The 23,767-nt window shown below is 34.4% G+C and overlaps 1 protein-coding gene across 9 annotated transcripts in view; it reads right to left on the bottom strand.

Annotated features, from left to right (window-relative positions):
• Window positions 1–23,767, bottom strand: part of ERBIN (erbb2 interacting protein) — a 129,510-nt gene that overhangs the window by 36,128 nt on the left and 69,615 nt on the right. For all 9 annotated transcript variants that reach the window (XM_070357531.1, XM_070357533.1, XM_070357534.1 and 6 more), the window contains exons 6-14: window positions 23,326–23,415; window positions 21,148–21,204; window positions 16,419–16,482; window positions 14,229–14,303; window positions 12,283–12,427; window positions 10,927–10,999; window positions 10,491–10,620; window positions 10,064–10,179; window positions 8,533–8,602 (exon numbers count right to left, since the gene is read on the bottom strand). In XM_070357531.1, coding sequence (XP_070213632.1) covers window positions 8,533–8,602; window positions 10,064–10,179; window positions 10,491–10,620; window positions 10,927–10,999; window positions 12,283–12,427; window positions 14,229–14,303; window positions 16,419–16,482; window positions 21,148–21,204; window positions 23,326–23,415 — 820 coding nt within the window. The remainder of the gene's footprint in view (window positions 1–8,532; window positions 8,603–10,063; window positions 10,180–10,490; window positions 10,621–10,926; window positions 11,000–12,282; window positions 12,428–14,228; window positions 14,304–16,418; window positions 16,483–21,147; window positions 21,205–23,325; window positions 23,416–23,767) is intronic.

Here is a 23,767-nt window from a genome sequence, read left to right as displayed (position 1 = left end):
GAAATCTACTTAGGTGGAAATATCAAAATTATCTGGGAGGGACTTCCCTGGTGGCCATGTAGTTAGGATGTTGGGCTTTCACTGCTATGGTTCAATCCCAGGTTGGAGAACTGAGATCATGCAAGCTGTGTGGCATGGCAAAAAAAAAAAAAAAAAAAAAAAAAGAACACAACTAAATTTAATTACACAGGTAGTTACATAAAAGACAAAGTTAAAAAAAATTATCTGGGATGGGAATTCTCCAGCAGTCCAGTGGTCAGGGTTCTGGGTTTGATCCTTGGTTGGGGAATATCACATGTTATGTGATGTGACTAAATAAATAAATAAATTTTTAAAGGTAAAATTTATGTTAAAAAATTATCTGAGAGGCTTCTAAAAAACTAATCACACTCCTAAAAAAGTTCAAAATTAACTGTGGCAACGGTTGTACAATTCTATGAATATATTAAAACCTCAGAATTATGCACTTTAGGTGAGCTGTACAGTACGTGATTTTTATTTCAATAAATGCACTATAAGAAAACGAATCATCTTTTATTGAGAGCAGACAGAAAGAGATTGAGAACTATTTATTCCCTAAATACTTAACTCTCCATTCCCTAAATACTTAACTCCAATGATCTATTTCCAATTATCCAGTTATCCAGTTATATCCTTCTACTCCTTTGTCATAATTTCTCTAATATAGCCTGTTAAATGTTCCTGCTCTGAAATCTAAAATTACTTGTTCAACAAGTATTTTCTAAGTGCCTCCTATATGCAAAGCACTATGACAGGCACTAGGTATAGAGTGGTGAGCAAACTGTCTTTACTGATTCTGTAGAGCTTACAGTATATGAGAGGAGGGACAGAGACAACAAAATAAACTACAATACAATGTAAGAGCTAGGTAGAGAGGGTACAGGGTGCTAAGAAAACACAAAGAAGGAGGTATTTGCTTACCAATCTTGAGTGATGAGGAAAGCATTCCTGAAAGAAAGCTCTCCTCGATGAGGATGAATAGACGTTAACAGGTAAGAAGAAGAAGGAAGAATGCTCCAGGAGCACAGAACTCATTTGGGGAAATGAGAATAAAGATGTGAGGGGAGGAGATAAAACTAGACAATAACAAGACTCAAAGATCAGTTGAGTTATAGTGTGGTTCTGAATGAATTAGGGTGATAGAAGATTAGGCGCTGTGGCAACACTGGAGGAAGAGACCTCTCAGGAAGCTATCTCAATGATCTTAAGTCAACACTATCCAACAGAAATATAATATGAGATAAAAAATGAGAACCATAGATAATTTACAGTTTTCTGGTAGCCACATTTCTAAAAAGAGATTAAATTAATTTTGACAATGTATTTAATCTAAACTTATTCAAAATACTGTCATTTTAATGTGTAATCAATAATAAAAATTGTGATTGATTTTACACTCTGTTCATATTAAGTGTAGAAAATTTAATGTGTATTTTACACTGATAGCACATCTCAATTTGGACTAGTCACAATGACTATTGTTTTGGACAGTGCAGGTCTAACCGAAAGATGATGGCGGACTCTATTTAAGGGAAGGAGGAGCAGGGATAAAGCAAAGCACAGAAACATCTGATATATTAATATTTAATGGTTAAGCCTAGACAGTTTGGTGATTCACTGCACTGAAGTATAGGGAGAATCAGTAGTTAAAAATTACATTCTCAGATCTCTGTCTCCAGCAAGTACTTTTTACTGACCTAGGGAACCCTGGAAAAGAAAAAGATCTGAAGCAGAAGATGAAATATTCAGTTTTAGGTTGGTTGAATTTGAGACATCTAAGGCGCAGTGTTAAGCAGCGAGTGTGAAGTTAAGGAAAGAGAACTGGGCTGAAGACAATTATTAAAAATAATGATGATATAGTCAGTAACTGGTATCTGTAGTTCAAATGGTAAAGAATCTGCCTGCAATGCAGGAGACCTGGGTTCGATCCCTGGGCTGGGAAGATCCTTTGGAGAAGGGAATGGCTACCTACTCCAGTGTTCTTGCCTGGAGAATCCCATGGACAGAGGAGCCTGGTGGGCTACCGTCCATGGGATCACAGAGTCAAACACGACAGAGCCACTAACACTACTAAGAGAGTCAGTAACTGGTATAGAGAAAGTAAATAAACCAGAGCCTAGAGCACCATGAGGGGCTTCAACATAAAAGATACTGGCAGAAAAAAATTCCTGAAAAGGAAACTAAGGAGTGCTCAGTCAAAAGACAACCAGCAGAGCATGTAACACAGACTTCATGCAGACTCCTCATTTCATTGCTCCTACCTACTTGCTCATCAATCCCACCAAGACTGTCACTCTCTTCAACTTTCAACTTTATCACTATCATTCTTTCCTGTCTTGGCTTCTCTTTCCATACCTCACCTTATCTCTTTATAACCAATTTCCTGCCAATTACCAAGACCTCCTTGTTGCATTGGCCTTCTCTTGCACCTGGGTTGACAAAGTACAACCTAGAATTATTCCAACTGCATGCTTTCTCTATATCACACGGTTGAGCAAATTCGTATTAACAAGATTGTGGTAAAAACTTTAAGACTCCCAATGCTGCTTGAAAATTCTTCCACACTTCCTAAATTGAATTTTGAAGAAGATAGTATCTTTGAAAACAATTTTTAATGAAAATAGGATTCAAGAACTGCTAAGAGTTTGGAAAATGTTACATTCTAAGAATTTTACCACGTACATTTTTAGCCCTTCCTCTCACAAACTTCACACCCAAGATCCCTTCAAGAATTTAAGAATACTTGCCAGAGCTTTTGATTCCATCAGCTTCCACTCCAGTTATCCATCACTCTCTAATATCCTTAATCCCAATCTCCATAGAGCCTCTTTCCAACAACTAATAAACATGCTCTCTTACCTTGCCCCTAGTTACCAATTTCTTTCTGTTCTATTCCTTTTCTTTCTTATCCAACCTTCTTAAAAGACTAATCAATAACCATAGATTTCCATTCAGTCATTTATTTATTCCTTAAACTACTTCAATCTGGTATTTGACATATACTTCTAAAACTGCATTAGCTATAGCCAAGGTAAGTTGGCAAGATAGGTATGACTTGCCAAAATATAACTGATGTTTTTCAGACTTCATTTGAACTAATCTCTCATTAGCATTTATCCTGTTGCAACTCCTTTCTTCAGGCCAGCTGTTTCATCCTTATCTTAAAAAACACTGTCATATAGTTCTCTTTCTACCTCTATAGCCACTCCTTCAAAGCCTAGTAACCTGTTTGCCACTTAAATGTTAGTATTCCACAGGATTAATCCATCCCTAACATTAAAAAGAGAAGGAAACGGCAACCCACTCCAGTATTTTTGCCTGGAGAATCCCAGGGACAGAGGAGCCTGGTGGACTGCCGTCTATGGGGTCTCACAGAGTCGGACACGACTGAAGTGACTTAGCAGCAGCAGCAACATTAAAAAAATAATTTGACAACAATCCCCTTTGAGAAAATAATAAAAAGCTATGAAACCACTCCCAAGAAAAAGTGATTAAGATGATGGGCTGATATCTCTTCTTATGCTACAAGTCTTCTATAAATCTTACAAATAAAAGGAATAAATATATAGCAGTACTGTGAAAAAAGAAATTAGGTCTTCAAGAGCAATTTTAAGAAATCCTTGGAGGTTAAAAATTAAAAGAATGGAGAAACCAAGAGCACAGAAACCTTAGTTTAAAACAAGGTGGCAGGTGGTGGTCATGGTATTGGTTCAGGGTCACTCGAATTGTTCTGAGTGTCAACTCAATATACCAAAGGTACTTCAAACCCAATAAACCTAACTAGAACTTAATACCTTTATATAAACATATTTCCTTCTCTTGTGGTTCTCCGTTATGGAATCAGTATCCACCTAGTCACTCAGGGTATACCTCTGAGGCTGATGTTTGCCTTTACTCCTTTTCTTCTCACATACATGCATTTTCCACACATTCTATTGATGTGATGTTTAAAGTTATGTCCTAAATACAGTCTTTTCACTGGCTTTGTCATCACCGCTTTACTTCAGCCAACATTTTCTGTTGACCTGAGTATGGCAATGGCCTTCAGTAGGCCTTCCCACTGCATAACCCCTGCTAAATCCATCTTCCATAATGCAGACCCCAAAGCCTTTCTAATAGATCCATCTGACCATGCCACTTGCCTGCCTGTATGTTACACAGGTTCTTTATCTCCTATAGTAGTGTGGCGTGTATCCTAGGATCACTTCTCTTAAACTGATTACATATATGAATAATTGATTTTAACTATAATGATCAAACATTCAATTTGCCTGGGACATTCCTATTTTTACACTTACTATTCATTCTGACAATTATCATAGAGGACCTTTTCACTATCAAGTGTCCTAGTAAAGCCAATAAATTACACTGAACCTAAGCACAACAATTTTCCTCTGAGCCTAAATATGGCTTTAGAATCCTTTTAAAAATTATAATTTATCAAAGTTGACACGTAAAATTTAAAAAATCTGTTTGTCATCCTTGATACATAATGCAAGTTCCTTTGTACGGCATATAAGATCCTCCATGACCTGGTCTGTGTCTACCTCTGGGGCCTCATGTCCAACTCTTCCACCTTACAGGTTATGCTCTAGTCATAAAACCACTTGTAGAGACACTGATCACACTGCTTTACTAATAAGTGCTTAGGCTGCTGATATCCCTTCTAACCAGAACACTCTTCCTCTTTCGTCGTTTAACACTATTACTCTCTTGAGAAGATTTATTCCTCTTTTAGGCACAGCAGGCATTTCCTCCTCTGGGAAACTGGCCTTTATATCCCCAAGTGACGTGCCCCTTCTCTGATCCCGAAGCCTATCAAGTCTTTTACCATACTGTATTAAAACAACTTTCTTAATACCCTTATTTGGCCCATCTTAGTTTGCCTGGCACAGAGTAGTTGTTCAATAAATGGTTCCTGAATAAGAATGACAAAATGAATGAGGGATGAACGATCAACTGTTTTGTTTGGACCTTCTAGAGACTCATGACGGAGAAGGCAATGGCACCCCACTCCAGTACTCTTGCCTGGAAAATCCCATGGATGGAGGAACCTGGAAGGCTGCAGTCCATGGGGTCGCTGAGGTCGGACACAACTGAGCAACTTCACTTTCACGCATTGGGGACGGAAATGGCACCCCACTCCAGTGTTCTTGCCTGGAGAATCCCAGGGACGGGGGAGCCTGGTGAGTTGCTGTCTATGGGGTCGCACAGAGTCGGACACGACTGAAGCAACTTAGCAGCAGCAGCAGCAGCAGAGACTTATGAAAGATTATGTTACTGCATGTACTGCCTATAGGTTTATTTTCTTCATGGTCAGTGAAATGTCCAGAAGCAATTTATTTTCATAATTTATAATCAAACAACTTTCACATATTTTTCTCCCCTACATTTCAACCTTTTACATGGAAATGACTACCTCATACTGTAAGGGAGGTTTTATAGCCACATCACATATGTTTTACTATTTATTACTTTGCTAGACTAAGGAAAACAAAGCCCCATATCATAATTTTAAAAGTAATTTACAAATGAGGTGCAAGAAGAGGTGAATGAGAGAACACTGTACACACGCTATGCTATTAATTTCACCTTAATAAGTCATCTGGCACAATTTATCCATAGCAGTTCTAATATACTAACAGTTCAGAGCCCTCAAGACCAAGAGCCATGTCTCATTCATATTGTTGTAATAGGTACTTGAGCCAGAGCCCAGCAGATGTTTAAACATTTTGTGAGTCCAGCAGCTAAACTTCATATCAGACTTAAAATGTAAATATTCAAGTAAAAGAGATATACATATATACACACACATGTATATATACATGAACTGACACATTTAATAGATGTAGTAATCACTTGTGTTCAAGTTCTAATGAAAACAAAAGTATCATTTTAATACTTCTTTTTCTAATTCATAGAACAAATAGATATACAGACTGATTCATAAATGTGGAACAATATCAACTTAAGGTTTTTAAGATATTATTAAGAGTTGGGGGAAAGGGTTTCTTAGTTAGGAAGTTTAGAGAATTCTGAAATATAGACAAGAGGGTTTCTTTACTATCAGAACACATCAGGGTTGCTAACATAATCCAAAAGAGGGATATAACATGTCTCCCAAGCAAATTTGATGATGGAATTTAGGACTATCATATGAGACTTGTGTATCTAAGCCTTCCATGGGAAAACACAGCTTTAGATAAATCATAAAGTATTGCTCAGACACTAAGCATTAACTTATTAAATGGATCAGTAAATTTTATATTCTGTTTTGTTTAAAAACATTTACTAGTAAGAAATACTTGAGAATAGATACAGAAAAAATGGTTTCCTCATAATTACAGATGAGGTAGTCCTTATTCTTTTCTTTTTGTTCAGGACCTACAATCCATTATTATGGTGACATTATACAAGAGATTTCTTATCCATTAAAACAAGCTTAACAACAGTCTACACAATGAAACTTAGCTAGGCTACTAAGATATGTTCATTGCCCCAGCCTTCTTTCTTTCCATGCACTATAATACACTTAAATCAAACTTTAACCCTCACCATTCCACTAAAACTATTACTCTTCAACATCAATAACTACATCTATCTTAATAAACCCAATGGCCAATTAGCAGTCCTCATATACCTAATTCATCAAAAACACCTGACTTAGTTCATCTTTCCTGAAGTACTTTCTTCATATGTCTCTCTAGATAACACATTCTCTTGTTGGCTGCTGCTTTTTATTTTCTTTCTGGGATCCCTTTTCATTCCTGAGTTCAATGTTTGACCTTCTTCTCTATCTTTTCTAGTAACTGAATGTACTTCCATGGTATAAAATTCCCTTTGCACAATGCTGACTCCCAAATTTTATCTCCAGCCAATACCTGAGTTGCAATTATAGATACTCAACTAAAGACTTGACGTTCATAAAATCAAACTATTAACTTTATCCCCAAACTTACTCCTCTCCCATCTTTCCTATCTCAGAAAATGGCAACTCCAATATTGTACTTCCTGAGGTTAAAAACCTAAAAGTCATACTTGTTTCAGTTCTTTCTCTGAAGTTCCATATTTAGTCCATCAGTAAGTCCCTCTGGCGATAGCTTTCTTAAAAATGCATCCCAAATCAAAGCTCTCCTCACAATCTCCACTCCTATCGTATTAGGTGAAATCCAGCAACATGTCCTTCTAAACTAACTGCAACAGCTTTCTTACTTAACTTTTGCTTCCAATACAGAATATCCCACCCTCACCCTCAGCACCCACAGTCCATTCTTCACAAAGCAGCCAGAACGATCTTTTAAAAATGTAAATCATATCTCATTATTTCCTAGAATGAAATACTTCAACAGATTTCTTTCTGCTGCTGCTGCTGCTAAGTCGCTTCAGTCATGTCCGACTCTGTGCGACCCCAGAGATGGCAGCCCACCAGGCCCCCCCATCCCTGAGATTCTCCAGGCAAGAACATTGGAGTGGGTTGCCATTTCCTTCTCCAATGCATAAAAAGTGAAAAGTGAAAGTGAAGTCGCTCAGTCGTGTCTGATTCCTAGCGACCACATGGACTACAGCCTACCAGGCTCCTCCGTCCATGGGATTTTCCAGGCAAGAGTACTGGAGTGGTTTGCCATTGCCTTCTCCAATATTTCTTTCTACCTCAGAGTAAAACCCCAAGGGATTAGCATGGCCTACAAGGTCCTAGGTGATCTACTCTCAGTTTTCCTCTCCGGATCTAATTGTATATGTTTTCTCCCTTGCTTATTACATTCCAGTCCTCTGGGCTTTCATCTGTTCCTCAGTCACACTGAGCTCATTCCAATATTGGGATCTTTATTCTTAGTATTCTTTAAATGCACCCCTCACCCAACTCACATCATGGCTCGCTCTTAATTTCATTTGAGAAACCGCTCTACTGTTCCCTTCTTCAGACAGGTATTTCCTAAATCACTCAATTTAAAATAGTATATTTACTCCAACCCTGCTACTGTTCCGATGCCTAGCAAACTCTTTCTCTGTAGTTCTGAAACATTATTACTTAGTTATTAATTTATCTCGGGTGTCTCCCATGAGAATGTGAACTCAATGAGAACCTAAGAAGATTCTATCTGCTTCATCAGTCTAACTGGCTCCCAGAGTCGTTCACATCCTACTATAAGCTTTTAATAAATGTCTGCCAAAGAAAATTTCAAGGAACAACTCTTAATTCCTTAGAAATACCTCTCTAAGGTTTGTCAAAGTGTTTGATTAGAAACATAATTTAAATTATCAAATGTATACAGATATAAACCACAGAGAGTCTCTATGAAAACATTAAAAACTTAGGGAAGATTTTGTCCTAATGTATTCTTTTACAAATTTAGGAAAAGTCAGGCCAAAAAGGACTTCATGAATCTACACATATTTCACAAAAATGATCTGTATCTGTATGTTTTTACATGTGTATCAGATTAGAACTACTCTTAAATAGTCCTAAATAAATTAGAATGCATAATCAATTTACAAAATCAGAATGCCTACCTGATTATCTGAGAGCCACATAGCAGTCAATTGCTGTAGCTTTGTAAAGCTAAAGGGCAAATTTTTTAATCTGTGGGAAAAAAATGCAAACAAAAATTAAACTTTAAAAATGAGAAATGTTAAAATGAGAACTGGATCTAATGGTCTTCTAAATAATGTTATGTTATTGCATATGAAAATAGGAGAAAAATATTTAATTCAGGAGAAAATCAATTATAGGTCTTTGAACAGGACATAAGACATAATACTATCCAGTTTTATAAGAATTAATTTTAAAAATACAAATCTTCTGTTGAATCAATTTGGTTGGGGGGAAAATTGGATAATTTAATAACCTCAAAAAAATTACCTAGGGAAATCTAGCAACTATCCATACTTTAATGCAAAGGCAAGGACAAATTAAACAAACAATATTTCATAAAATTGCTTTGGATGTTTTATTTGCTAGAGAGAACAAATTGTTACAGGAACCACTCTTAACAAGAGTTTGTTATGTTATAAATATTGTACTCTTTAATTATTTCACTGTGAGCCAGCACTTTCATACTCAAGACTATTTTAACATTATAATGAGTGAAAATTAAGTAACAGATACTTAGTACAATGCTAACTTGAAACAGGACCCTATTTAAAACAAAATGACTATTTAAATTTTCCATCTTATGTTTATTCTTCTATGCCTAATTTCAAAGGAACCTAGGGAATCTAGGTCTCTGAAACTCAAGGTGTTGGAACTTAGGGCTCTAGTTTTAGGTTATAAAGTATGAGCTGAAAGAATTTAATTTTAAAAGGGATTTAGTTTGAAACCACACTGCATAGCTATAATTAACAATTTAAAAGGAGGAAGGTGTGAACAGTCTGAATACCCTAGTCAGAAAACCAAATTTACACTAAAAGCTCTATTTTATAAGCAATGTGAATCACCTTAAATCTGAGTCTTAATTTTTTTCCCTCCATAAAATGGGAATACCTGTTTTATTATTAGGATTATTTTGAATACTTTTAAGATACAACAAAAACAAAATGTAAAAATGCTCTACAAATATTCTTTTATCACTATTAGTCTCTTTACACCAGAAAAAATTATAGACATTTGTTCTTAACCATTGCTTCAATTTAGCATCCCTAGTGATCTATTTGCTTTGTACCTTGGCTGTGTTGTCCAAATTATTTGAGTGGGTGTCTAATCACACGTCTGCCCAGATTAATACAAGGAGTAGGTAAGATTAAAAGCTGCTTTGTTCAACAGCTGTATTAGAGCAAAAATCTGACTTTAGGAATAAAAATGGCTATCATAAGAAGATAATTAAGACTATACAGCAAAAGTAAACATAAAATAAACCAAAACAACCACTGTATCATAATTAATATCAGGTAAAATTGTTCTTTCAAATAAAAATTCTACACAAAACCCAAGACTATATATGCAAAGAAAAACATGTATTAGATTTTCTATCACATATAATGGAACTTTAATTTCATCCAATAGATGTCTTCTATAAGCCAAATGGTGAATTACACTGTTACAAACCTATTGTCACTCAAATTGATGACTTTTAATTTTTGCATATCACCCATTTCCTCTGGAAGTGTCTCAAGTTTATTAGAATGGAGAAATAGCACAGTTATATTTTTCCAACTTCCAATCTGAAAGAGAAACAGAGAATTATGGATTAAAACTTTAGCATACTGCTTAATAAATGTAACTAAAGTATCATTTTCAAAAGTAATAAAAATACTCTTCTCATGTATAAAAGTAATTACATTTTTCCTTTTCAATTATTAACTTTCACATATGAACAAAAGTATTAGCAAATCAATATAACTAATTATTATCCAGAAAATACATAACTTAGTTACATAATTATCTCTGAAAGAAACTAAAGAAAACCACACTGGACACCTATAATTAATAATTAGAAAAAATAAAAATTCAAAATAAAATTTAAATACAGTACCTCTGGGGGTAACTGTTGTAAGTAATTATGATCCGCAGCAAAGGTTCTTATATTAGTAAGCTGCCCAATAGATGAAGGCAAAGCTTCAAGTTCATTGAAGCTACAATCCAGTTCTTCTATTGATACTAATCTTTAATTAAAAAAGAAAACACATAATTTAACAAAAAATTTCCTGTATATAATCCAAAACTCAAGAACATATGACCATTTGAACTTGACTTTAACAAACCTAGAAAAAAATCTATTTCTACTAAGCTAAAGTTCACCTGTAGAAAAACTGGCCTATCTTGATTATAAATAAATCCAACCTGCAGCCAACTGCTTATTTAAATGTTTTTAGAATCTCCTATTGATGTTAATAATTATCTGAAAAATTATATAGGATGCTGAACTGAAAGAAAAATCTTCTAGTTCTTTTAATACACAAAAATCTTACCCTCCTATAGAGTCTGGTAGATACATTAACTGATTTTCATCTATTTTAAGAGTTGTTACATTCTTCAATGAACCTATTAAGGGAAGAAATAATAAACAATTTTTCATCTTGAACTAGAAGTCAATCAACAGTCAAGTGAGCACATATTACATTTGACATGTATCATAAAGAACTTTTAAAAAGCCAAGCTATCTCATAGAGACACCACCCCAACCCTACCATCTCTCCATGCCCTTACCCTGTATTTACAAGTTTCACATACATATTACCTCTTAACATTAGTATATATTTATCCATTTAGGCCTCACTAAAATGTAAGCTTCATAAGAGTATGTCCTTTTTGTCTCCTTTGCTCACTGTTGTAGCCATGCTCCTTGAAACAATTCTGTGCCATCACAGTGAAGATACACAGCACAAACTTATGGTATCAAAGGATTAAAGAAGTGGTAGTCCAAAGGTAGTTTTTTCTTAAGAGTATAACAAGCTATTCTACATACTGTAAGTATACTAAATACTAAAACAATAAAAATGAGGTTTAATTTAAAATAAAAAGCATTGGAAAAATTATAGGAGAATTTGCAAAACACAACCTGAGCTATAACAATTATGTAATTCAATTGAAAAATATGTAAAAATATTTCTGATTTTTATATTCAAACATCATGGAGATGCCAATATGTAAGTTTTTGGGTATTGATAAGATAATTCAACTCCCTTGATGCACCACCAGATAAGTAACTATATAAATACAGTTGACCCTTGAACAACACAGGTTTTGAAGTGTATGGATCCACTTACATGTATGTGAACTTTTCAATTTACTACTAGAGTACTGCATGACCCACAGTTGGTTGAATACACAGAGGCAGAACCATGGATAGGGAGGAAATAAATGTGAATACAAAAGTACATCTATAAATTATATAAGATTTTCCCACTGCAGAAGGTTGGCCCCCTAACCACCATCATTGCTGAAGGGTCAACCGTATAATTTTCAAAGGATTTTGCTCATACAGCTGTCTTCTTGTAAGTCTAAAATGAAGTTAAGATAGGAAAAAGTTACTAGGTAAGGGCCATAATCAAGAGTTAAAGCGAATTTGGGTAATCTTTTAAAGGATTCAAACTTTATTACAGTGACAAAAATGACATTTCCTTAAAGAAAAACAGTAATGTCAACAAAAGAGTAAACTGAGTAACTGATCACAACAGGAAAAATTCAAATAGGATCTGTGACTTCAGAAACTATCTTATAAATAAAATTTGATATATGGAAGCTTTGAATCAAGCAATGGCAATAAGTTTCTCAGATTGTATACTAGCAAATTTTAATCACATGAATTAGAAATCAGTACAAACCAATAGTCTCCGGCAGTTGTTGAAGTGAATTGCTTGATAACAGGAGATCTTGAAGGTTTTCACATCCTGAAATTCCTTCTTCAACCATCTCAATATTATTTTTAGAAATATCCAAATATGTGAGCTGTTTCAAACTACCAATAAACTGTAAGTTTAAAAAAAAGGAAATTTAAGGACTCTGTCAATAGCAGTTTGTGAAAAGTTTAGATAAGAAACTTAGTCACAAATTATAATTTATAATTAAATGTTTATATGATAGGTTCATAATTTTTAATGCCATTAGTGATACAATCAGTAAAAGCTAAAAGCTCCTACTATTTTAGCCTAGCAGAGTGACAAGTACATAATTTTCTTTGGGAATTTAGCTGCCCATCATTTGCAAGGGAGTTAGTACATATGGGGATTCATATGGCTTTAGGTCTGAGAATAAACACAATGTCAGCTGCTAAGAAACTACATGGAAAATAGCCTATTTCAACAATTCCCTGGGCAAAATGAAACAGGATACAAAGTCAACTGCAACCCCTGGGAAGGACATACTCCATGACATTAGAAAGAGACTTAAAGTTGACCCTTGAACAACACAGAACTTCACAGACCCATTTACACATGGATTTTTTTCAACAGTAAATACTACAGTACTCCATTGTAGTTGGTTCAATCTGTGGATGCAGAACATCAGACCCTGAGGACGAATCCTTGTTATGAAGGAATTTCAAATAGGGAAAGCTGACTATAAATTACACAGATTTTTTCCACTGTGTAAAGGGTTGGTGCTCCTAATCCCTGAGTTGTACACAAGTCAACTGTGTTTTACAAAAATTTATTATAGAAATATAAAAATTTTAATCAAGAAATGTGTTGACAAACCGAATCGAAAAATGCGTGGAAGATTTAAACAGACATTCCTCCAAAGAAGTCATACAGATAGTTATAAGGCATATGAAAAGATGCTTGACATCATTAATTATCAGAGAAATGAAAATGAAAATTACAATGAGGTATCACTTCACATATAGTCAGAATGGCCATCATTAAAAATCTATAAATAAAAAATCTATATATAATATATGCTGGAAAAGGCATGGAGAAAAGGGAGACCTCATACACTGCTGATGGAAATGTAAATTGGTACAACCATTATGGAGAACACTAAGGAGGTTCCTTCAAAAACTAAATATAGAACTACAATAGATCCAGCAATCCCACTCCTGGGCATATATCTGGAGAAAACCACAATTCAAAAAGATACATACACCCCAAACTTTACTGCACTATTTACGATGGCCAAGACATGGAAGCAACCTAAATGTCTACCAACAGAGCAATGGATAAAGACGTTGTACATATATACAATGGAATATTACTCAGCAATCAAAAAGAAAGAAATAATGTCATTTGCAGCAACGTGGGTGAACCTAGATACTGTCACAATGAGTGAAGTAAGTTAGACAGAGAAAGACATATATCATATGATATCACTAGTATGTGGTATCTAAAAAAAAAGATGGTACTAATGAGCCTATTTACAGAACAGAAATAGAGTTACACATGTAGAAAACAAACTTATGGTTACCGGGGGAAAGGGGTCAAGGGATAAATCTGGAGATGTGGATTGACATATACACACTACTATATATAAAACATGTAACTAATAAGGACCTACTGTATAGCACAGGCAACTCTACTCAATAATGATCTATGTGGGAAATGAGTCTAAAAAAGAGTGGATATATGAATATTTATAACTGATTCACTTTACTGTACACCTAAAACACAACATTGTTAAAAAAAAGTATTGACAATAAAAAAATGTAATTTGCTTCTATTTAACAGTATTAAGAATAATCATTTTAAACTGATTAAACGTACTTAAAATGTATAATTCGTAAAAATGCAAAGGACAGACAGCAATAAGCAAAGTCTTTAAAATTTGATATACACACCCCTGGAATAAAAGTCAGTCTATTACCATCCATCCAAAATTCTTTCAATCCACTTAGCTGCTCAAGTACTTCAGGCTGTTTAAATGAAAGTGGAGGAGGAGATACATTAATTTATTTGAATATATTTATTTGGCAAAAGAAGCTCCCCTGGGTATTTCTAATAATAACTTTCAGTTTTAAAGACATTTTTTTAAATTACGAGGGGGAAAAAAGCAGAGCCAAAACTCAAGTCTTTCCACTGTGTTATAGTTATTACACAAATATTACTAAAGACATTCCATAATAGCAGATTGTATAAATTAAGCTTTTGATTATATAACAGGTTAAAGTATTTACACAATTAATAAGATCCATTACTTTCAAGAATACAATAAAAGTATACTCTCAATCATTATCCACAAAAAGATGTAGAATTTTAGGAAATCTTAAAGAAAAGCTATTCCCTGATGACTAAGAGGGAGGAAAAAAGAAGGCAAGCTACATCTTAAAAACCCAATCATAAGGAAAAGTATGTAAACCAAGGCATAACAAACCTACTGTGTTATTTTAAGCTTCTAGTAATTACATAGAATACTGTTTTGTGTTGAGGACCAAAAAATTAAAGTGATTTAATGGACTTGGTATTCAGGCAAAATTTACCCTTAGGTTATTCACCCTTGGAGGCTCTTCTGAATGAATCCTTTAAAGATATTTCCATTAACCCACAAACCTGTGTCCAATCATTGACATTATGATGGCATTGAGGTGTCATCATATCTCATCACTATAACACGAGTAACACATACAAGGCATGTCACTCAGGTTTACTATTAACATATAAGTAAGAATTCTAGGTGTAACTTGGATTAAAAAAGTCTCTTTGTGCTTTGCATGTGTATGCTCAGTTGTATCTGACTCTTTGCGACCCTATGGACTGTAGCCTGCCAAGCTCCTCTGTCCATGGGTTTCCCAGGCAAGAATACTGGAGTGGGTTGCCATTTACTTCTCCAGGGGATGTTCCCACCCCAGGAATTGAACTCGCATCTCCGGCACTGGCAGATTCTTTACTACTGAGCCACCTAGGAAGCCCCTTTTGTGCATTACCTGTTACAACCGTAAAGTAATTTTTTTAAAAATGTGTAATACTGGAAGAAGGAAATGGTCCAAAATTTAATGATTTTTAATTCTGCTCTGATTTATAAAATTAACAGCAATTTAGAAACTTAAAATAGTTAATATGGCAATAGATTCATACATGTAAAGACAAATACTGAGAAAATATGTAACAGATAATTTACGAAGCACAGAATATGCATTTTTTTTAAAAAGAGTAAAACATCTACAAAACACAGTAAGATTCATCATATACCAGCTTCAATTAAAATACAGAATATGAAAGACTATTTTAGAAAAAATATGAGATACCCAAAACCACCATGCTCCTCCAGTGACTTCAGCTGAAAAGCTACTGAGCTAATACAATTTCCACAGGACAATTATGCAGCAACAGTGCTGAGAAACTCTTGTTTGTGACTATCACTTGAAACTTGCAACAATTAAAAAAAAAAAAAACTTGTAAACAGTGTAAAAATTTCAATGATGATTTTTCAAGTTAAGGAGCTTCTCTTCAAAAAACAAATATCTAGCTTATTATCTGAGTTCTCTTGGAGCAATGACTGAAGACAACAAATTGCTTATATTCTTTTCGATTCAGCATCATACTACTTTGAAAACAAAGCAAAAACGCAATCCAGAGGTCTCATTACCAACTCGAAAATAACAGCTGTTTCATTCAATGTTTTTTCTTTTAGCTATTAAGTAAAATTATAGAGAAGTATGCTACTACTGAATAAATTCCTAAGCAATATTCCCATGAAGTTATTTTTGACTCAAGTTATTTTCCTGATGCATTCTAGTCTGATGAAAGCTATTCCCTTATAATCTCTCAGAATTTCTACTTTCTGTGCCCAAAACTATTAATTACCTTTTCCATGGACTTCTCATTAATTTTACATTTTTACCCTCACTCCTATTAGATGTTATCTGTTCAATTATCCTGTCAAAAATTTTTATATCTTGTCTCTCCAAAATATGTGTGTATCTTTATCTGATTTTATACTTTAAAAATGCAAAGAAATAAATACCTTAATTTTCACATTTTTTCTTGATCAAATGAATGACTTATGGATAGTAAGGTTGGTGAGAACTTACCACTTCTGTGAATTCATTACTTCCCAAGTCCAGTCTTTCCAGCTGGGTCAGTCTATTCATTGTTCTATGCACAATGGAGTAATAAGGTATAAAGTATACAAAAAAAAAACAATTAAAAGGAAACTTGTAAAATATTCTTATGTATTACCTAATAACATATAGACTTTCAAATGTTGACGAAACAAAAATAATGATTTTCTAAGAAACAAGTCACATTTAATTTCTAAATAAAAATGAAATAAGTTATTAATTATTCTCTGATTTTGGCTTCTCTCCAGGTTATTTCTATTCTTTTTTATTTTACTTTTTGGCCATGCCACACAGTATGTGGGATCTTAGTTCCCCAACCAGGGATTGAGCCTGCGCCCCCTGCATTGGACGTGTGGAGTCTTAAAACACTGAGCCATCAGGGAAATCCCAGGTTATTTATATTCTTAAGATGTAATTGCAGTAATTACACAGACCAGAATACCAGTAATTCACTTTGCATTTTTTGTCTTTTTCACAGAATAACTTCTTAGATAGTATAAATCAACTAATGATTAGATTGTTAGGTAGCTTCATATTAATTACTACCATTTTTCAAGACTGATGGTGTATTTGTAAAAAACTTTAAGATAATTAACTGAAAATTCCAAGAACAGTAAATATTACATTGTTCTCCACACTTTCAAATTAAATTCAATACAATTCACAACAACGTTTTGCATGAATCAAAAATATAATTAGGAGACTGTATTTATTTTAAATTAAAGCTACAATATACCATTTTTAAACTTTCAACTCAATACCAACAGTTCTCTGCCATTACAGAAACTTGAATATACAAACTGATTTCATGATGAAATAAACTAAGTTGTATTTTATATTCCTTCAATAAAGGCGCTTCTTAAAGTGAACTATTAATTCAAATATATTTATACTCTAAAATTATTATTTTTAGAAAAACCTATTATTTAATAGATTGCTACCAGGTACCCAGATAAGGAACTACATTAAATTAAAAAAAAATCGGAGGGCACACCATCCCACGTGGCCTGGGGGAGGTTCCCCGACTAGTGACTGAACCCTGAACACAGCAGTAAAAGTGCTGAATCCTAACCAACAGACCACACTAGGGAACTCCTTAGGAACTATATTAAATCTTTTTTGCATATGGCAAAATAGAATCATCATATCATCAATATTATCAATGTGTTAACTGGAAAATTAACATCATTAAAAACCAACAGGCTCCTTAAATTATGACATAAGAACACATATTATTTCTATCTTCTCTTGACATTCAACAAATTAGTAATAGAAAGTAAAATAAAATCAGCTTAAATCTCCCTGGTTTTTTAGTGAAAAAAAAAAGCATATAATAATTGTAAAGTAATTTATTATGTTGTGCATGTGTGCTAAGTCGCTTCAGTCGTGTCCCACTCTGTGCGACCCCATGGACTGCAGCCCACCAGGCTCCTCTGTCCATGGGATTCTCCAGGCAAGAATATTGGAATGGGTTGCCATTTCCTTCTTCAGGGTATCTTCCCGGCCCAGGGACCGAACCTGGGTCTCTTATGTCTACCTGCATGGCAGGCAGGTTCTTTACCACTAGCGCCACCTGGGAAGCCCAATTATTATGTTACTCACCTAATATTACAGAAAGCTAATTTTCCCAAACCCTTTCATTTTAAATATGCCATTTCATCAACACTCCTTTAATTTAATTCATCTCCCAGTACCAATTTTTCTCAAAGTTGCTTTAACTTTGATTCTCTGAGTGCCTATTTTCAGGTTCTATGAAATATAAAAATTTGACTTTCTTTACTCATATCTGTCTTTGTCCAGAAAACCTGTAATTCAGTTCCAATTTGCTTTACTACAAAGTGAAAAGGTGTTTCCAGGATCTTTCTCAAGAAAGATTAGAGACTAATTCCTACATCCATAATACTACACCAGGTTCATATGTGAGAAAGGTAAAGAGAGCTGTGCGGAGGGAGTAAGACTGAAAAAAGAAAACATGGTCTTATTTTTCTTAATTCAATATTGTTATAATGATAACACAGAAAATTCACATGTAGCAATTCACTTTATATCAACAAGGGTAATTTTTATTTTTTTAAGGGTATAAAAACCTTTACACTGGAAAACTCAATTATAAACAACATCCTTAAAAATCTAAGTTTTAAAACTGATTTAGGAAAACATAAATGACAGATATGTAATAAAAAAGATGAAATACATTGTAAAATTTTAAAAGCATCTCCATCTCAACTTGCTGTAGCTAACATGGGCATATTTGGTCCTACTTCATTTAAGATCCAGCTTCCTACTTCAAGGAGAAAGTAAAAGCAACCATCCCTCAAATTTCCTTCTGCTTATCTCTAAACTTTCTTCGTATTTAACTCATTTTTACCTTCTCTTCTCCTGTCTCAGAGGGGAAATATACATCATTTGTGTTTTTGGTACTGGGCCCTCCAGGATTAACATGGTATTAAATTTCACTGAACTATATATTTAAAATAGCTTTTTCACTGTTCAAATCTTTGATCATAAAAAGATCTACTCACATAACCTGATGCACATGACTTTCCTGACACATAAAACCATGGCCTCTTTTTAATCTGTGAGGCCTCAAATATTGTAATCATGTCTTTAAAAAAGCAATAAAGAATTACATTTGCAAATACATGAGAGAGTCCAATCTGAGGTTAAAATTAAAATATAAGGAGATAAAATAAGTGAATTACCTATGATATCAAAAACACCATATTAACTGCAGGCTTAGCTATTTCAGTAAATAATTTATACCCAGATTATTCAAATCTCTTAACAGTCAAATTCTGAGCTAAGGATTCATCAATGCCAAAACCAAATCTCCAAAAAGTCAAACCTTTTTGAATTTTAATGAGGATAATTCTCATTTTAATTTATATTAACAACTAACAACATACACTGTAATCATTTCAGTCTTTTGGGAATCAAAACCATGTGCGCTTCTTGCCCTCAGAGATTTATACTCACGGGCTGGAGTGGGGAAGAAGAAGGACCAAGTACATGTGCACATGAGAACATGCTAGCCAGGTAGAAAGAGAGGAAAATGTATTTTAAAAATTAGACTAATGTGGTAAATATCTTAACTGATATAAATAAGATGCTACAAAAGTTGAATACACAGAACAACGAACTCCTGGAAAATGGGAGATGCTTCTATCAAGAGGTGACAACACTTGACAAATACATTGCAACAGGAGACTGGGAAGTTTTCTGTAAGGGTTAGATATTTTAAGCTCTGCATATAGTCTCTGTCACAGCTACTTGACTCTACCACAGTAGAGCAAAAGCAGCTATAAACAACATGTGAGTGAATGAATGAATGCGACTCTAATGAAATTTATTTAGGAAAAAATAGGCACTGGGCCAAACTTAACCAGTCTGTAGTTTGCCACTGCCTAAACTATAAAATGGAGAAGGAAATGGCAACCCACTCCAGTACTCTTGCCTGGAAAATCCCACGGACAGAGGAGCCTGGTAGGCTGCAGTCCATAGGGTCGCAAAGAGTCAAAGAGTCGGGCACGACTGAGCAACTTCACTTTCACTTTTCACTTTCATGCACTGAAGAAGGAAATGGCAACCCACTCCAATGTTCTTGCCTGGAGAATCCCAGGGACGGGGGAGCCTGGTGGGCTTCCGTCTATGGGGTCGCACAGAGTCGGACAAGACTGAAGTGACTTAGCAGCAAACTATAAAAGTGGTCGTGTATGGATGTGAGAGTTGGACTGTGAAGAAGGCTGAGCGATGAAGAATTGATGCTTTTGAATTGTGGTGTTGGAGAAGACTCTTGAGAGTCCCTTGGACTGCAAGGAGATCCAACCAGTCCATTCTGAAGGAGATCAGCCCTGGGATTTCTTTGGAAGGAATGATGCTAAAGCTGAAACTCCAGTACTTTGGCCACTTCATGCAAAGAGCTGACTCATTGGAAAAGACTCTGATGCTGGGAGGGATTGGGGGCAGGAGGAGAAGAGAACGACAGAGGATGAGATGGCTGGATGGCATCAGTGACTCAATGGACCTGAGTCTGAGTGAACTCTGGGAGTTGGTGATGGACAGGGAGGTCTGGCATGCTGCAATTCATGGGGTCGCAAAGAGTTGGACACAACTGAGAGACTGAACTGAACTGAACTGAAACTATAAAAACACAGTAGTGAATCAGGATGTTTTAAGACATATCTTCAATAAAGGATGTAGACCAGTGCATTTTGAGTCTGTAGATCTATTTTCATTTTATTTTTTGCTCTTGGACTGTCATCTCCTCCTGATGTTAGCTTACCAGTAGGGGGCCTTCCATTCCATTTCTAATTTACAACTGACTAAAACCATACAAGTTCTGAGAACTAGAGTTAATCAGACTTCACATAGAAGACTTTATGGATCTCTTTAAGGAGTACTAAGAAAGAACTCTAGTATAGAAATGGGGACCTTTATTTGGGACTCAGGTGAGCTTTACATACTTATTATTTTGACTTTTGTTGCCTAAGACTGAGTTCTAGAAAGCTATGAAATCACTAAGAAATACTGAGAGATGTATAGATTGTTATATTGAACACCACTAATTAAAATACAATGACCACAAATGTAAGTCTTTTAAAATAATTTGTACTCATATTTTAGATAATAGAGAATTAATATTTCTCTAAGAATTTAAAATGCCAAACTAAATTTTGGAAAAGATAACACCTTTACTTACTTTGGCAACATTTTCAACTGGTTTTCTCTAAGTTCTAATATTTGGAGTTTAGTTAATCTGCAAAATAAATAAAATAAATCAAGCATCTATGACAAAGATGAAGAATTTAATTAATGAATTAATGTCATCCTCTAAAGATTTAAAGTAACCAATATTCATTGTGTAATTACAATGTGTAGAATTTAGTGTTAAAAATTACACAAAAATACAAAGACAGAAAATACTATTTTTGCTCCTCAGAATTAATGGGGGAGAAGCTGCAATAAATATTTCTAAACATAGCCAAAGTAACTGTCCCCTAATGTCAATCCTAATAAACTTTGTGCATTTTAATGAAATCCTCCCCCAAATTATTAGTCATTAGTAGATTAGAGAACAATAATTTAAGTCTATAGTTTAGGTCTGAGAGAGAAAAATAAAGAAACAAAACAGGACATGGATAGGGAGAAATCCTCTGGCACTTCAGTGATGCACGTTCCAATAAAATTAGAGGATAAATGAGCAGAAGAACTGGTCCAGAAGTGCTTGCTAATGCTGCAAGTGGCAACCATATTAAAATATACAACATATCAGGTCAGCAGGGTGTATACTTTAAACTTACAGAGTGTTACATGCCAAATATATTTCAATTTAAAAAAGTGGTCCAAATGCCAGACACAGAAATCTAACAAGTACATGAAATGTATGTATGTATACACATATGTGTATGTGTATGCCAGCATACACATATGTGTATGTGTATATATGTGTGTACATAGATCCATATATATGTGTATGTATATAAAAATATAAAGCACTATAATGTGGGTCCCACAGTTCACTGGGCTACAACAATGCCCCAAATTCTTTTACTTTATTCAAGTACAATTAACAAACAACATTTTGTTGGTTTCAGGTATATAACATAATGATTTGATGTCTGTATATACATCGTTGAACATGGCATCAGAAGATGGAGTAACCACTTGAGCTAAAGTTAACCCACGGTTAACCCTTGAAAAACATGGGTTTCAACTGTGTGAATCCACTCATATACAGATTTTTTTCCCAACAGTAAATACTATGGTACCACACAATCTGTGGTTGGTTGAATCTAATGGATTTGGAACCCTGGATACTAAGGAACTATAGCTGTGGAGGGCCAACTGTAAATTATATGCAGAGTTCTACGGTGTTGGGAGGATCGGCACCCCTAACCCCTGCATTGTTCCAGGGTCAACTACATTGTGAAATGGTTACCAAAACAAGTCTAGTTAACATTTGTCACTATACTTAATTATATAAAAAAAAAATGTTTCTTCTTAAGATGACTTTTAAGATGTATTCTCTGAAGAAACTTTCAAATACACAATATAGTATGGTTAATGATAATCACCAGGACTTTGCATCCCCATGATTTATTTTATAAACTGGAGGTTTGTATCATTTGACTACCTTCACTCATTCTGCCCATCTCTACCCACCACTCCACTTCTGGCAAACACCAATCTTTTCTCTGTATTTATGAGGTTGGGGTTTCGGTGGTTATTTTAGATTTCACATCTAAGTGAGACCATATGATATATCTCTCTTTAAGAAAAAAAAAGAACATTGCCATATTAACACATATTTGGATAGCACTTTCTCTAGTAATTAATTTGAACACAATAATAATTTAATACCTACTGTTCATTTACTGATTCATCTTTTCATTAGAAAAATTACTCAGGGAATATAATACAGCAAGAAGCACAAATTTAAGGAGGGAGCAACGGGCTGGATCCCAGAAACACATTTTTCTTTTCTCTAGAACTTCGATTCCAGTGAAGAAGACAGATAAACCAGTAATTAGATCATTTTAAAAATATGTAAGTGCTGAGAATAAAGCATTCTATCTCAAATATACAAAAATTATTCCAATTTAAACTCCTTATTTTTATGTACTTTAAAACCAAGTCTTAAACTACTTTTTTCTTTTAAATTTTCACTGCTTATTTTTATTTGGGAAAATAAATTTAAAGTCAAAATAACAAGTGCTGAAGAAACTATAAAAACTACAATGATTGGAAATAATTACAAAAGAAGAGCCCACGAAACTGTAATTAACAGTATTGCTAAAGCAACCTGTAGTCTGGTAAACTTTGCAAAAGTTTTGTTAACAGCTAACAAGAGAAGGTTTTAGAAGAAACTATAACTTACCTGCCAAAATTAGCTGGCAAGAACTCAAGGAAAGCATCATTCAGATATAACTGGGTTAAGTTTAACAGCTGAGAAAATCCATCAGGAAGCCTATATAAAATAAACCAGGATTTAAATTTAATTCATATGCAGAATTTTAGCTATTAAAATCTAAGAAACAGTCTAACCAACACATGTTCTTAACAGATAACAGCTATCTCTTTTATGAGTGATCCTCAAATTGAGATTTACCTTTTATAATAACTTACAGCTTCAATGTTTGTTTCTTTATCATTTTGTAAAAAGGAAGTAAAGCAGTATTTGTCTCAGTAAGATAAAATCTGCACATAACAGTCAACTATGAATGAACCTCAACACAGAGAAATGTATTTAGGACATGACTATGACATCAGCAGGCACTCTTGAAACTCACCTTATCTAACATAAATTGAAAGGACTAGAT

Source organism: Bos mutus, chromosome 20 (assembly GCF_027580195.1).
Source record: "Bos mutus isolate GX-2022 chromosome 20, NWIPB_WYAK_1.1, whole genome shotgun sequence".
Taxonomy (NCBI): Eukaryota; Metazoa; Chordata; class Mammalia; order Artiodactyla; family Bovidae; genus Bos; species Bos mutus.
This window is presented reverse-complemented; position numbering and strand designations above follow the sequence as displayed.